We start from the raw sequence: 16,096 nt of genomic DNA on the forward strand, positions 1-16,096 counted from the left end.
ATGTAACTGCAGACAACAGATATTAGCGAGTGTGTTGCCCTTTTAATTTGGGTTTGGGTTAGAGGTTAAAACTGAAAAACGAAAACTGAACTAAAATATAAACGTTACAGTTCATGTAAGGAATTCAGTCAATTGAAATAAACTAATTAGGCCCTAACCTATGGATTTCACATGATCCAGGGGCGTGGATCAGAAAACCAGTCAGTCACACCAGTCAGACACACCTCCTTCACATAGAGTTGATCAGGCTGTTGATTGTGGCCTGTGAAATGTTGTCCCACTCTTCAATGGAATGTTAAATCATGGCAGCCTTGCGGCACTGTGTACAGCTTTGTGAAATGTTAAGCTTAACATGAGAAAATGACAACCAAATAGGCCTACCAATAAACATGTATCCATTTGCTAAAGCAAAGCTATACGCTACATGCCCTGGCACCACAGAAACCCTATCATCGATCCGATAGGCAACCGCATAGATATGTCCCAATTTCAGCACCATGGACAGTGGTTGGTAGTGGCTCCCCACTCCCTATTGTAGGGAGTGGGGGCCCACTCCAACCTTGCGGGATCCAGAGAAACTGCGTTACGCCAGTGTATAAGACAGACACTTCAAAACCTTATTCCTTACGATTTATTTTTGGACTGTCTGTTTTGCCATGTACAAATGTGTTAATCAATGTGTTTATGGGTTATAGCAGTAAAGGCCAAATTCAATGTTTCATCAAATATATATATTTTTTTATATACCTACTGGGGTCCTCAAATTCAAATGGCTAAATTATCAATTTGATGACCATCTTAAACAATTCCATATATTAACTTAGTAGATAATGCGACAATTTATGTTGGTGTTGTCTTTATTTTGGCAGTTTACCTGTATTTACGTCAAAGAAAACCTATGAGCAACCAATGTGGTATGTTTGTATGGGAATGACTGCCACCTGATGGCAATGTTAAGTAAAATGGTTTTCAAACTGTTGAGCTAAGACAGTTTATTTTTTTTGAGAGGGGGGACAATAGAATAAAAGATACAGTAAGAAATTATCAAAATGCAGAAAAAAAATATCATATACAAGAGTCAATTCAGTTATTAACTTGATATAGTCCCCTTTATAACTGTCCTTTCAGTTCTGGAAAAACCACCAATACAAAAATCATGAAGACACAATCAGTGTCAGTTATCATTTAAACAAAACAAAGTCACAGCAGGCGTTACAGTAAATTAAGTAAGGAAGTAAATTAAGTAAGGAAGTAAATTAAGTAAGGAAGTAAATTAAGTAAGGAAGTAAATTAAGTAAGTTAACTATATGTACTACATACTGTATGTATAACAACAAATGTGTGGGTGTGGAGGGGGGTGTATGATGATCCATTTATGTAGAATACATTTCATTCGATTTATTTATCTATTTCATGTGGAAGCAGCATCACTCTTTAATCGTCCATGACAAATTTCCCCACGTGGTCAATAAAGTATATCAGATCAGTGCTCTTTAAGCTGCAGGGTTAGTGGTGACCTCCTCCAGCAGAGGCTTATACTGCTCCAGGTCCCGGATGTTCTGCAACATATCAGAGCAAAGTTACACATTACTTGGCAGGACACAACAAACATTACCTTGGTTGTGTGTGTGTATCTACATATCCGTATTCTACTTCCATTTCTATGGCCGTTGTATTCGCTCTGTTCAAGGGTTCTCTGTTCATACCTCTTTTCCCTCCTTTCCATTCTTGTACAAAGCCTTGATACCCAACACCGCAGAGCTTATGGTGACACAAAGCTGAAGGACTCCAAGGACGATGAGTACGATGTCCAAGGCATTCATCAACATCTAATGGTAGAACAAACACATGGAGGATTTGAACATATTGACAGTTGACTGGATTGTTTAGCAAGATAGCGCTGTTGGTGAACACTGGAAAATACAGAAACAGACTGGCATACCAGCTATTAGAATGTGCTTTAAACATGGTACCCACTATCTCTGTTTAAGGACACATGTTCATTGCTAAATTAAGCAGTTTGATCCTTCTAATCAAATGTTCATATATTTTACTTAGAACAGACAAGGGACACCTTCCTCACATGATGGATATCATTAAAAAACTTAATTCAAAAGCACTCACCTGAGCAATCTGCTTGGCATCTTTGCATTTCGCCAAGAGTCTATCCCTCTCCGGATCACTGGGTGGTTTTGTCACCTGGCCGCCATAGTAGTCATCTCGCCAGTTGTAGTTGTCATCATTGCAAATCCACCAGAAATTGTAGTTTGCCAGGTCTACAGCATACAGCACAATTCCAGTAATGGCCAGAGCAGCACCTGACAGGTTCATCAAAACATTGATGCCCACCTAAAACACAATCAGGGAATATAAAACCAGTTTGACTCAACTGAGTAAACCACAGAGGTCTAGATATCTCAGATATTCAGTTGATGATTATAATTCAGCTGGATCAGATTGAATGATTGTTCAATGGAGGAAGGGAATGAGGCTAAGGAATGACAGGAAAGAGTTAAAGGTATGTGCATCAGTGAACAACTCACCAAGCAGGAACTGGGGAACTTCTCAGCCAATATACACATGATGCCAACGGCTATAAACTAAGGAGAAGGCACACATATCAAAATCAAATACGAACAACCTACACATTATTTGTCCTAATAAATAACAAAAACATTTGACTTTAACCCTGCATTTTTTTTTTTAAGACTAAGTGTGGGTAGGCAGTTACTTATGTTTCCTGGTTTTGTTTACTGTGGTTATAACTCCAAGTGAAATCACGTGCTTCCATACTAAACATGATGACATGGTAAACGATAACAAAATAAAGTAAGCTTACCACACCACCAAGCCAATAAGGAACCCCATTCCATCGCAGTGAGCTAGAATAATCCGTGCTAACAAGGATTGCTCCCAAGCCAATGTTGAGAACTCCCACCATGATCTGTATAGTCTGTGAAAGAAAATAATACATTTTAGAAAACTCTCTCTCACTTCCGATGACAAATGACACCCAGTGATGATAGACATGCATGTTGTGGTGTGTGTTATTTTAGTTCACCCACCCCCAGAGCTGTCTGGGAACTTGCTTGGAGCCTCCGCAGTCCCTGGGACACAGAGCATGATGGGCTGTAGCACAAGGTCCCAAGTATTTGACACAGCAGGGGCCAACTGCTTCCTTCTTTAGAGTTCACAGTAAATACAGTCACCCCTCCACCTTTGGTCACAGTCACTGACATGCTGGCCACTCTTGGTTACACAGCTCTAAAACAAAAGGCAGAACAATCACCTTAATGTTAAAATAAGTGTGTATGCCTTATACTGTCATGATGTTAAAAGGTGCACATTCATTCCAATAACATCTGAAAAAGTCTGTGTTGTATCTGCAGGATACAACTTTTTTTTTAAAGGACCAACTATCCTTTCCGTTAGAGAATGTATTGCATTGTACAGCACTCTGAATATGACCTAAATAAGGGCTCTCTTACTGTCACTGCTACAGTGTGTATTGGGTCATAGTGACTAACAGGTTCCATCCCACGTGGACAACATTAAAGTGAATCTACCCATTATTTTGTTGCTTTGCTTTCCTTCATTGCGGTAATCTCTTGCCTCATTGAAAGATGATAGGAGATAGGGCATGTCATAAAGTGTGGGGATGAGTGGGTAGAGCCTCTGCTACACATGAGCAGGAAGTGCACAACATAACTCCCCCCTTCTGGGAAATGACTTGAAACAGCAAATGTATTACCATGTTGCTCAATTAACTTATGAATTCAAGCAAATCAGTACAGCACAACAATTCTGCATCACTTTACCATAAAGCATTTATGCCACTGATTGTTTACTTAGATATGGGGGAAACTCACTCATCCACTTACAATGTATAGCACCCAACTGGGCGATGCCATCAATGGCAGCCATTTTGAATTAGAAAGAACTCCACCCATTTTGTACCAGTAGGCTACAGGTATTTACAAATAGTGTTTATTTTTAGTTAGCAGCAGAAAGTACACATACCATATAATGTCCCAGTAAACCAGATTAAACAGTACTGTAAAATACAGTACTATCCAGAAGTTACACATCCGTCTGTCAGTGGTGGAGTTCGTTTGGCATGTCCCGGTGCCCCGGGTGTGTAGAGATTTCACTTAAAGACCAATGGAATGGTCTAAAATACGCAAACTCCGCCCACCAGGAGCACCCGGCCATGCAAAACAAACTCAACCATTGGGTGTTCCCCATCAAATCCATCCCGACTCACGAATGTAAACCCTAACAAATGTTTGCATAGATTATAACTGCTGAACTTTGCAGTGTGAATTGTTTAACATAATCTATTTATTTACTATTTTGTAATTACATCATTTCATTTTGAGAGCATGAAACAACTACACACAGATTTTAGATTTAAATTCACTCAAAACGTATTATTCAACATGTATTTTAGAGAAAAGCTCACCCGTTCCTGCAATTGAGATGGACACCTCTACAGGTCCTGTTCAATCACAGTGGCAGACCAGTCTGCTTGTTGCGCAGTTTGGTTTCCTTACAGGGAAGTAGCTGGTAGGGAGGGCTCAGCCAGTCTCAGCTAGTTCCCAACAGGCCCTCCTCCTCACTTTAAAGAGATCCTGAGAAGTTAACCCTTCCCTCACTGAATAATAAACATATAATGGATTCCTGTCATTTCCTGCCATACTGAAGAACCCCCCCCCCCCCCCCCCCCCCCCCCCCCCCACCACACACACACGCACAAAGCAAGGACTCCATAGTTGTTCTTTGCCATTTTAATGATTTTCTTTGTTTTTAATAGAGCAAGCAGGGGCAAAGTACAAAGACGTGTAGTGCCAAGTCTTCATTATTGTTGTTTAAGAGCGCATGCCAATACTACGTTACAATCACTAAATTCTTTACTTTGTCATAGTCTTCTTTCTCGCTCCTTTTCAATATGAGCACAATCAAGTATAGTATGTGTCATGTGTTGTTGCTGGACTTAATCTAATGGTGTTAACTAACATTTCAGACAGCAATATAATTATGACTTCCATGGGTGAACACTTCACCAATCATTGATCTTAATGACTGTTTGAATGAGGTCGATACCAGGAAAGTCCATGGCAATCACCCCGAAACATGCACTGCTGTGGTCACTGGAGAACTGTCTCAGATACTGATCGAGCCATGGGTCAATCTTTTCAGCCACCTTCTTGGGAGTTAGAAACATGCCCAACAGTGTGCCAATGCCAGTGCCACTGGAGTAGCTCAGAACAATATAATCCCCACCACAATCACCTGAAGCTTGTGTCAAGTGTTTCACAATTTTGTTCTCCTTGTCTGCAATATGCGTAACTTCATAGTCACCCTTGCTGTCTGTTTCCAAGAGAGGAATGCCCAGCTTAAAGCTGGATTTCTGTACAAATATCATCTTTCCTCTTGCCTCAGCCATAGTTGGCATGTCAGACTTCACCCATACATCTGTATCATCAATAATCATTTCTCCAATCAGCTCCTCAACATTCTCTTTATCAAACAAATCAGGCTTTACTCTAATGAGAACCGCCTCACTTCTGAATTCGGACAAAAATGCTCTGATCGTGTCAAGGACCTCATAGAACGACTTGTGTTGGTAGACAACCCAGTGCATGACATAGAGTTTGTTTTCAAAGGCGAATATCCTGAGGTCCAGATAGCGTATGCCGGCCCTCAGCTGATCCCCCAACTCCCAGGCCTGACACTCTGCCGCTGGGCCTCCATAGAGAGCCATGGTGTCATGGGTACCAGGTATGGTGATGTCAGAGATTAATTTGTCGTCATCAATGGCCTCCATCCAGCCAATCTTGTAGGATTCTGGGAGTAGGAGTCCTTTGTCATTGAAGAAGAGGTCCTTTCCTTGGCAAAAACCTCTAAAAGTAAATCATACAACAAAGGATTGACTCATCATTTGTTTGTCATCGAAATATTGGTGTTTGAGGGTTATGAATGGTGTATAAGCTCACAGTAAAAAAAAGGTGTCACCTTGCACTTTCCTGAGCAGTGTACTCACTTTACCAAAGTCACCTTGTTCTGCAACTAATGTCATACCATTTATCAAAGGTCATCAGCTAGATAATAGAGACTGAAAGGTTGAAGAGGCTTTACTTAGGTACCATGCTTTTTCATACACAGATGGGAGAATATAATCAGTCAACGGAGCATGGGATTGAGGGTGGTAGTGTTTGTAAAATATTGAAAAGCCAAATAAAGAAACCATGATAAAAAAATATATTAATATATATTTTTTTTAAACAATCAGTCCAGACTATGCTTACTTTTTCTTAAATATCTGTGTATCCCTGTGAATTACAACTTGCACCAAAGCCATATGTCACGTACACTCCCTCTCTGGCGTTCAGGGTCGTCAGGCTGCTCATTATTAAGCACACCTGTCATCAGACTCACCTGGACTCAATCACCTGCCTGATTACCTTACATATCACTCCCTTTAGTTCAATCCCTAGGCGTCAATGTTTCATGTCGGTACGCCACTCCTGTTTCTTGTTTTGTTCCATATTTATTTATTAAATACACTCGCTGAACTTGCTTCCCGACTCCCAGTGTACACGTTACACCATATGTATGGTATACCACAAAAACATCAATTGACTCACAGCATTTTGCTCACTTTTCATAAACTTTTTTACTACTTCCATTAAGTTTAAACTAAAAGAAGAAATGTTAGGGTCGATTCAGAGTGGACAATGTAAACCCCTACAATATACATTCTGGAATTAATGGAGACTTATTTTAAATACCTGTAGCCATACTTACACAAAAAGCAGTAACATGTAGAGGTGGCAAAACAGAGCTTTCCCAGTGGTCCTCATGGTCACGTTAAAGGAGGAAAACATTCAACAACCTGCCAAAAAACATGAATAATATAATGCAAATCCAAAAATCATACTCCTGATTTTCTATATAGCCTACCTTTTCTAGATGGCTTTCCTATACCAAGACTGAAATACTGAAATGTTTCACCTGGCTAAAGACTGGGATACTCACATACAGCTCTGGACTAAGGAGTTTCACACAGGTGCTGGTGTTTTGACCTCTGCAGATTGGCAACAGAATTATAGCATACTGATAAAGGATAGGTGTGGACTCGTAGTGTTTACCTACTGTTTTTCTTTTTCTTTGAGAAAGGTTAAGCACACTTCAAAAAGATCAAATGAAATCAAATGGTACATTCTCAGCCTTGATCTGCCTTCACCAATGTGAGACGAGCCTCTTTAAGAATGTCATTAGCTAGGTTTCCAGCCAATTTGGCGACAGATTTTAATATGAATATTCTAAAATCTGCATAAAGAACATATGCACATTTTCCCACCAGTCGGTAGGTTTACACCCAATTGGATACAGATTTTCATGCGAATATTCTAAAATCTAAAAGTCCGTGCGTGAGAATGTAGTGCACACAATGTTCTTTTTCGCTTAAAGCTGCAATATTTAACTTGTTACTGTCATTCCCATTGAAAGCAAGTCTAAGATGTTTTACATGTTAGTCATATCGCAAAGACTTACAGTAGTGAGTGCATTATTTTTCCTACTAAGAAGCGGTAGAACAGTTTTAGGTGGGCTGTGGCTCCCGGTTTAAAGGTTAGTTTTTGCGTCTTTTACTTTCGGTTTTGTAGGCTACACCAGCTTCAAACAGCTGAAAATTCAACATTTTTGCTTATGGAAAATGTATTTTACAGCAGTTTAGATCACGTGTCAAACTCATTCCACGGAGAGCCGAGCTTTCGCTCCACCCTTGTACTTGATTGACTAATTAAGGTTAGTAATTAGTATGAAACTCCCCTCACCTGGTTGTCTAGGTCTTCATTGAAAGGAAAAAACAAATACCCGCACACTCTGCCCTCCATGGAATGAGTTTGACACCCCTGGTTTAGATAGTATGCCTACAATCATTATCTACACCAGGGGATCCCAAAATTTTTTCACTCGGGACTCCCTTCCCCCTGCGCGCGCGCCACATCCAAATGTACTTTCATAAGATAATTATTATATCAAATCAATATTTGCGCATAAAGGCGTTTCCACCGCCATTTCTCGCATAATTAATTTTACCGACACAAAAAGATCCCACCATGTCCAATGAACAAATTATCTGTTGGCATTTATAAAATTGAAGCCTACCGAAACTCCCTGTTTCCATCACAGCTTTCATAAATCATTTTTTTTTACAAGATATGACTTTAGGTCAAATGCATTAGGGTCGTGCAGTGCTCTGATTTAGTTATTAGGCCTAATAGGCTGTTATTCACCTTCTAAACCTAATTCTCATGTCATTAAAGGATTAAATGAATGCATGTGGGATTTTATGCTCATTACCGCACAAAAACTCCAATAATTTAAAGGGCCAATTTGCAGTTAAAACAATAACAAAGTAGCACCCCAACGCTGTTATGGTATGGTAAAAAGCTGAGGGATGGGCCTGGAGAAATGTAACCACTCTCACGTTCATAAACATGACGGTGCAAGGACTGACCATCCACGATATTAACATTTTCTTTTGAACCAAGTTTTTAGAATGCAGTGTTTGTTTACATTTACATTGTTTACAAACATTGGAGTAAAACAATCTTATATTTTGGGTTTTGATAGGGTGTGATAGTTGAACTAAGATCATGCGGCATAAAATATTATTCGGGAATCAATTTATACCATTCATTCTTAAGTCCAAAAATGTATGTAGCAACTGCGGATTGCCCCTTTAAATATAATATTTTATATATAAAGTATTTGCCCACTTTTTTTCTCAGCATTACAATTTTAGATTTGACAGTATAGGACCAATGATTTATATCTGGGTTTATTTACACAATTGAGTAGCACACATACATTTTGGTCAAATGCAATGACACCCCCACACCACTAGACTTCAACGTTGCAAAGACCTCAGGTAATACTGCTTTCATCTCAGCTTGAGAATCTTGTTAGCTGGTTTTGTGATGTAGCAAAGATTGTTTATTATATTGACAAGATAGTAAAGTGACCGCTATAACAATGGAAATACATGTCCTCAACGATTGAAGGTGGGTGATGCGAGAGCAGGTGGGACCATTCTAGCCAATGAGAGGGCCGACACGTGTGAACAACATGCTTGAAGGTGTATATGATGAGTCCTCTATCTATCTCTATGACAACAGGCACAATTCTGATATTAAGTCATTTTTTTCAAAGTTGCCAAAATGCCACGTCCGTATGTATATATATATATATATGTTTGTATATAGCAAGCATGAGCTAGCTAACTACGTAACTAGCTAACGTTAGCTTGTGAGTATTTTAGCTACCATGGTTAGAAGTGACTGAAATAGGGGCCTCCCGAGTGGCGCAGTGGTCTAAGGCACTGCATCGCAGTGCTTGCTGTGTCACTAGAGGTTCTGGTTCTGTCGAGTCCAGGATCTGTCGCAGCTGGCCGAGACCGGGAGATCCATGGGGCGGTGCACAATTGTCGCAGCGTCGTCCGGGTTAGAGGTGGGTTTGGCCTGCAGGGATTTTCTTGTCCCATCGCACACTAGTGACTCATGTGGCGGGCCAGGCGCAGTGCACACTGACACGGTCGCCAGGTGTATGGTGTTTCCTCCAACACATTGGTGCGGCTGGTTACTGGGTTAAGCGGGCAATGTGTCAAGAAGCAGTGCAGCTTGGCTGGGTTGTGTTTCGGAGGACGCACGGCTCTCGACCTTCGCCTCTCCCGAGTCCGTACGGGGGATGCAGCGATGGGACAAGACTGTAACTACCAATTGGATACCATGAGATTGGGGAGAAAAAGAAAATCGTCACAAAATCGGGTGTAAAACCCGAACCCATCATTGAAAGATGAGACTCTCACAACAGTGTCGGTTGTTTGACTCTTTGACATCAACAAGCTTTACATCTGAACTCTCTGTCGCAGACGTCCTCATTTCGAAGAGGTCTTCTCACAAAACCGACACTCTCATGAACACAAAGGTGTCGGTTGTTCTGCTCTATGAGTCACACAAGCTTCAGTGGAGTCATTTGAAGGTAACCCTGTAAAAATGGCAAAAAGTGCATAGGGGGTCAAATGTGCCACGAATAACATGACCAAACATGAGTCTAGATTATTTTATTTATTTGTTTTCCTATATTTCTCAGATATAGGACCACTGGCGTACCGGACACCCCTCCACAGTTACAGAGAGGGTTAAAAAACGCTTTATTGCCATAGCAACATCAGCAACTGGGCAGAAGGGAGTGGTTCTTCAAATATAGCAGTTCTGCAACATCTTTAATTGAGTCTCTTATTCTCTTTAATTGTGGTGCAAACACGTTACAGAAAGATATTAACTGTAGAGGATGCTCTGGGACAGGTCATCTGGATACTGGACAGCCAATAAATTGGTAGATGCAAACAGATTATCATCTTTGTTGAGGGCGTTGAGGGTACAAACTCAAAAATCGGTTTGCGATTTTCTTCATACTGGTGAACCAGTGTTTGAGTTGTGTGGTTGCAATATCAACAGTCCTTTATCTCTGGTATATCTTGGCATGCATCATTCGAGACTAAGTTTCAATATAAGACCAGAGGAGTCTCTCAAGTTGGATTTAATCTAAATGACTTTGATTGCCGTCCATTTGTGAATGCTATTAGCCAGACAGATCCTGCTGAGATCAACAATAAAAAATGGCTACATTTATCCTCAAGCTGAATACTTTTTTCCTCATTGTTAGGCTATTTGATGTGTAATTTTTATAAAAAGTGTATAAATAGCAGCTAAATAATGTATATAGCTATAGAGAGTAGGCTACACTGCTAAATGAAACAATCCATAGTAAACTAGTGTTTTGAGGGTGGACTAACTGTCATTTGGCATTATTAGATTGGTTTTTACACCCAACAACTTTCTATCCAAGCTGGGAGAGAGCACGAGGACTGCTCATGTCATGCGGGTTCAGGTAGGATATACAGGACAGTTGTATGTCTTTTTAAATAAATTGGTTGCTAATTAGTATTCTGTTGTGTCGAAAATACATTTTACAATCTGCAATGTTTAACCTTTTCACAGTACCAACAAACGGGTGTGATCATTCTATAGTGGTCCCTGTTGGGTACGATCAAACCGGTGTGATTAGAACGCTTAATTAAAATGTTCATTTTCGATTGACGCAACAATCAGCATTTGAGCTGGCAACACTTTTTTTCACAGAAACATTTTGCACAAACACGGTCTTTACAAAGTTATTTCCAGAATGTGACCAGTTTATTTTTGGATGCAATGTTCAGACATTCACCGAAGTAGCTAGAATATAACACAATCATCCAAACCAGAAAATGTAGGCTACATTTGTCCTAGCGCTAACTGAGGAAAGATTGACATAACACAAGCGGTCATATGTTTATAAGTCTCGGCTGACAGAAACTACAATATGAATTAGCTAATAGCAATTACTATTTAGAATGAATCACATCACGGGTGAGCTCACCATTGACAAGATGAGTTTGGTCTGTTTACAGTATGCATGTTGAAGGGGGTGTGTCGTCTACCATCATTCACTTCCCTTCATTCACTTCCGTAAGTTTACCCGAAAGATGACTGAACCATTCCTTCACCTCATTATAACATCTTTGGTCACCCAGAATGCTTTGAATAATGTCAACAATCATGGTAGCTGGCAAATAGCTTAGCTCATTATAATCAGTACAACCTTCAAAAAAGTATTTTACACACATCATAGGTGTCCATTACAATACATGCAATAATCGGAATGCATTATTTGTCACCAGTACTTGTGAATAAAACTGTAAATACATCATGCTACATACATACAAAAACTCAGCAAAAAAAGAAATGTCCTCTCGCTGTCAACTGCGTTTATTTTCAGCAAACTTAACATGTGTAAATATTTGTATGAACATAACAAGATTCAACAACTGAGACATAAACTGAACAACTTCCACAGACATGTGACTAACAGAAATGGAATAATGTGTCCCTGAACAAAGGGGGGGGGGGGGGGGGTCAAAATCAAAAGTAACAGTCAGTATCTGGTGTGGCCACCAGCTGCATTAAGTACTGCAGTGCATCTCCTCCTCATGGACTGCACCAGATTTGCCAGTTCTTTGCAGTTCTTGCCTGCAATGACAACAAGCTCAGTCCGATGATGCTGTGACACACCGCCCCACACCATGACGGACCCTCCACCTCCAAATCGATCCCGCTCCAGAGTTCAGGCCTCGGTGTAACGCTCATTCCTTCGACGATGATTGTGAATCCGACCATCACCCCTGAAGAGACAAAACCGCGTCTCGTCAGTGAAGAGTATTTTTTGCCAGTCTTGTCTGGATCAACGACGGTGGGTTTGTGCTCATAGGCGACGTTGTTTCCGGTGATGTCTGGTGAGGACCTTCCTTACAACAGGCCTACAAGCCCTCAGTCCAGCCTCTCGCAGTCTATTGCGGACAGTCTGAGCACTAATGGAGGGATTGTGCGTTCCTGGTGTAACTCGGGCAGTTGTTGCCATCCTGTACCTGTCCTGCAGGTGTGATGTTCGGATGTACCGATCCTGTGCAGGTGTTGTTACACGTGGTCAACAACGCAGCCACTGCTAGCCAGACTACTTCAGCAGTACTGTATCATTTTAACCATTTTAGTCAATAAGATTTTTGCAACGTAAGCTTAACTTTCTGAACATTCGAGACGTGTAGTCCACTTGTCATTCCAATCTCCTTTGCATTAGCGTAGCCTCTTCTGTAGCCTGTCAACTATGTGTCTGTCTATCCCTGTTCTCTCCTCTCTGCACAGACCATACAAACGCTTCACACCGCGTGGCCGCGGCCACCCTAACCTGGTGGTCCCAGCGCGCACGACCCACGTGGAGTTCCAGGTCTCCGGTAGCCTCTGGAACTGCCGATCTGCGGCCAACAAGGCAGAGTTCATCTCAGCCTATGCTTCCCTCCAGTCCCTCGACTTCTTGGCACTGACGGAAACATGGATCACCACAGATAACACTGCTACTCCTACTGCTCTCTCTTCGTCTGCCCACGTGTTCTCGCACACCCCGAGAGCTCCTGGTCAGCGGGGTGGTGGCACCGGGATCCTCATCTCTCCCAAGTGGTCATTCTCTCTTTCTCCCCTTACCCATCTGTCTATCGCCTCCTTTGAATTCCATGCTGTCACAGTTACCAGCCCTTTCAAGCTTAACATCCTTATCATTTATCGCCCTCCAGGTTCCCTCGGAGAGTTCATCAATGAGCTTGATGCCTTGATAAGCTCCTTTCCTGAGGACGGCTCACCTCTCACAGTTCTGGGTGACTTTAACCTCCCCACATCTACCTTTGACTCATTCCTCTCTGCCTCCTTCTTTCCACTCCTCTCCTCTTTTGACCTCACCCTCTCACCTTCCCCCCCTACTCACAAGGCAGGCAATACGCTTGACCTCATCTTTACTAGATGCTGTTCTTCCACTAACCTCATTGCAACTCCCCTCCAAGTCTCCGACCACTACCTTGTATCCTTTTCCCTCTCGCTCTCATCCAACACTTCCCACACTGCCCCTACTCGGATGGTATCGCGCCGTCCCAACCTTCGCTCTCTCTCCCCCGCTACTCTCTCCTCTTCCATCCTATCATCTCTTCCCTCTGCTCAAACCTTCTCCAACCTATCTCCTGATTCTGCCTCCTCAACCCTCCTCTCCTCCCTTTCTGCATCCTTTGACTCTCTATGTCCCCTATCCTCCAGGCCGGCTCGGTCCTCCCCTCCCGCTCCGTGGCTCGACGACTCATTGCGAGCTCACAGAACAGGGCTCCGGGCAGCCGAGTGGAAATGGAGGAAAACTCGCCTCCCTGCGGACCTGGCATCCTTTCACTCCCTCCTCTCTACATTTTCCTCTTCTGTCTCTGCTGCTAAAGCCACTTTCTACCACTCTAAATTCCAAGCATCTGCCTCTAACCCTAGGAAGCTCTTTGCCACCTTCTCCTCCCTCCTGAATCCTCCTCCCCCTCCCCCCCCCCCCCTCCTCCCTCTCTGCAGATGACTTCGTCAACCATTTTGAAAAGAAGGTCGACGACATCCGATCCTCGTTTGCTAAGTCAAACGACACCGCTGGTTCTGCTCACACTGCCCTACCCTGTGCTCTGACCTCTTTCTCCCCTCTCTCTCCAGATGAAATCTCGCGTCTTGTGACGGCCGGCCGCCCAACAACCTGCCCGCTTGACCCTATCCCCTCCTCTCTTCTCCAGACCATTTCCGGAGACCTTCTCCCTTACCTCACCTCGCTCATCAACTCATCCTTGACCGCTGGCTACGTCCCGTCCGTCTTCAAGAGAGCGAGAGTTGCACCCCTTCTGAAAAAACCTACACTCGATCCCTCCGATGTCAACAACTACAGACCAGTATCCCTTCTTTCTTTTCTCTCCAAAACTCTTGAACGTGCCGTCCTTGGCCAGCTCTCCTGCTATCTCTCTCAGAATGACCTTCTTGATCCAAATCAGTCAGGTTTCAAGACTAGTCATTCAACTGAGACTGCTCTTCTCTGTATCACGGAGGCGCTCCGCACTGCTAAAGCTAACTCTCTCTCCTCTGCTCTCATCCTTCTAGACCTATCGGCTGCCTTCGATACTGTGAACCATCAGATCCTCCTCTCCACCCTCTCCGAGTTGGGCATCTCCGGCGTGGCCCACGCTTGGATTGCGTCCTACCTGACAGGTCGCTCCTACCAGGTGGCGTGGCGAGAATCTGTCTCCTCACCACGTGCTCTCACCACTGGTGTCCCCCAGGGCTCTGTTCTAGGCCCTCTCCTATTCTCGCTATACACCAAGTCACTTGGCTCTGTCATAACCTCACATGGTCTCTCCTATCATTGCTATGCAGACGACACACAATTAATCTTCTCCTTTCCCCCTTCTGATGACCAGGTGGCGAATCGCATCTCTGCATGTCTGGCAGACATATCAGTGTGGATGACGGATCACCACCTCAAGCTGAACCTCGGCAAGACGGAGCTGCTCTTCCTCCCGGGGAAGGACTGCCCGTTCCATGATCTCGCCATCACGGTTGACAACTCCATTGTGTCCTCCTCCCAGAGCGCTAAGAACCTTGGCGTGATCCTGGACAACACCCTGTCGTTCTCAACTAACATCAAGGCGGTGGCCCGTTCCTGTAGGTTCATGCTCTACAACATCCGCAGAGTACGACCCTGCCTCACACAGGAAGCGGCGCAGGTCCTAATCCAGGCACTTGTCATCTCCCGTCTGGATTACTGCAACTCGCTGTTGGCTGGGCTCCCTGCCTGTGCCATTAAACCCCTACAACTCATCCAGAACGCCGCAGCCCGTCTGGTGTTCAACCTTCCCAAGTTCTCTCACGTCACCCCGCTCCTCCGCTCTCTCCACTGGCTTCCAGTTGAAGCTCGCATCCGCTACAAGACCATGGTGCTTGCCTACGGAGCTGTGAGGGGAACGGCACCTCAGTACCTTCAGGCTCTGATCAGGCCCTACACCCAAACAAGGGCACTGCGTTCATCCACCTCTGGCCTGCTCGCCTCCCTACCACTGAGGAAGTACAGTTCCCGCTCAGCCCAGTCAAAACTGTTCGCTGCTCTGGCACCCCAATGGTGGAACAAACTCCCTCACGACGCCAGGACAGCGGAGTCAATCACCACCTTCCGGAGACACCTGAAACCCCACCTCTTTAAGGAATACCTAGGATAGGATAAAGCAATCCTTCTGACCCCCCCCCTTAAAAGATTTAGATGCACTATTGTAAAGTGGCTGTTCCACTGGATGTCATAAGGTGAATGCACCAATTTGTAAGTCGCTCTGGATAAGAGCGTCTGCTAAATGACTTAAATGTAAATGTAAATGTGGTCTGCCACTGCGAGGACGATCAGCTGTCCGTCCTGTCTCCCTGTAGCGCTGTCTTAGGCATCTCACAGTATGGATATTGCAATTTTTTGCCCTGGACACATCCTTGCAGCCTGCCTAAGGCACGTTCACGCAGATGAGCAGGGATCCTGGGCATCTTTCTTTTGGTGTTTTTCAGAGTCAGTAGAAATGCGTCTTTTAGAGTCCTAAGTTTTCATAACTGTGACCTTA

General features: G+C 43.4%; 2 protein-coding genes across 2 annotated transcripts; both read right to left on the reverse strand.

The window, feature by feature from the left end:
- Nucleotides 1-977: 977 nt before the first annotated feature.
- On the reverse strand, nt 978-4,615 carry LOC120047610 (transmembrane protein 176A-like). Its single transcript, XM_038993149.1, has 7 exons — nt 4,463-4,615; nt 3,066-3,264; nt 2,840-2,953; nt 2,544-2,600; nt 2,125-2,349; nt 1,707-1,829; nt 978-1,559 (listed from the first exon to the last, which is right to left on the reverse strand). Exons 2-7 carry the CDS (start codon nt 3,237-3,239, stop codon nt 1,494-1,496), a joined length of 759 nt encoding a protein of 252 aa, XP_038849077.1. The 5' UTR covers nt 3,240-3,264; nt 4,463-4,615; the 3' UTR covers nt 978-1,493.
- Nucleotides 4,616-4,791: 176 nt separating this feature from the next.
- On the reverse strand, nt 4,792-6,886 carry LOC120047611 (1-phosphatidylinositol phosphodiesterase-like). The gene is made up of 2 exons (XM_038993151.1): nt 6,808-6,886; nt 4,792-5,903 (listed from the first exon to the last, which is right to left on the reverse strand). The coding sequence occupies exons 1-2, from the start codon at nt 6,861-6,863 to the stop codon at nt 5,060-5,062; spliced, it is 900 nt and encodes a 299-aa protein (XP_038849079.1). The 5' UTR covers nt 6,864-6,886; the 3' UTR covers nt 4,792-5,059.
- Nucleotides 6,887-16,096: the final 9,210 nt, after the last annotated feature.

This window comes from Salvelinus namaycush, chromosome 5, assembly GCF_016432855.1.
Source record: "Salvelinus namaycush isolate Seneca chromosome 5, SaNama_1.0, whole genome shotgun sequence".
NCBI lineage: Eukaryota > Metazoa > Chordata > Actinopteri > Salmoniformes > Salmonidae > Salvelinus > Salvelinus namaycush.

What these genes read in the sequence shown, in the direction of transcription:
- LOC120047610 (XM_038993149.1), bottom strand. Translation starts at nt 3,239, where the DNA reads ATGTCAGTGACTGTGACCAAAGGTGGAGGGGTGACTGTATTTACTGTG. An exon ending in GTTCCCAGACAGCTCTGGGG is followed by an intron (nt 2,954 to 3,065) that starts GTGGGTGAACTA and finishes TTTCTTTCACAG; the next exon opens with ACTATACAGATCATGGTGGG. An exon ending in AGTTCCCCAGTTCCTGCTTG is followed by an intron (nt 2,350 to 2,543) that starts GTGAGTTGTTCA and finishes ATTGTGTTTTAG; the next exon opens with GTGGGCATCAATGTTTTGAT.
- LOC120047611 (XM_038993151.1), bottom strand. Translation starts at nt 6,863, where the DNA reads ATGAGGACCACTGGGAAAGCTCTGTTTTGCCACCTCTACATGTTACTG. An exon ending in TACATGTTACTGCTTTTTGT is followed by an intron (nt 5,904 to 6,807) that starts GTAAGTATGGCT and finishes ATTTACTTTTAG; the next exon opens with AGGTTTTTGCCAAGGAAAGG.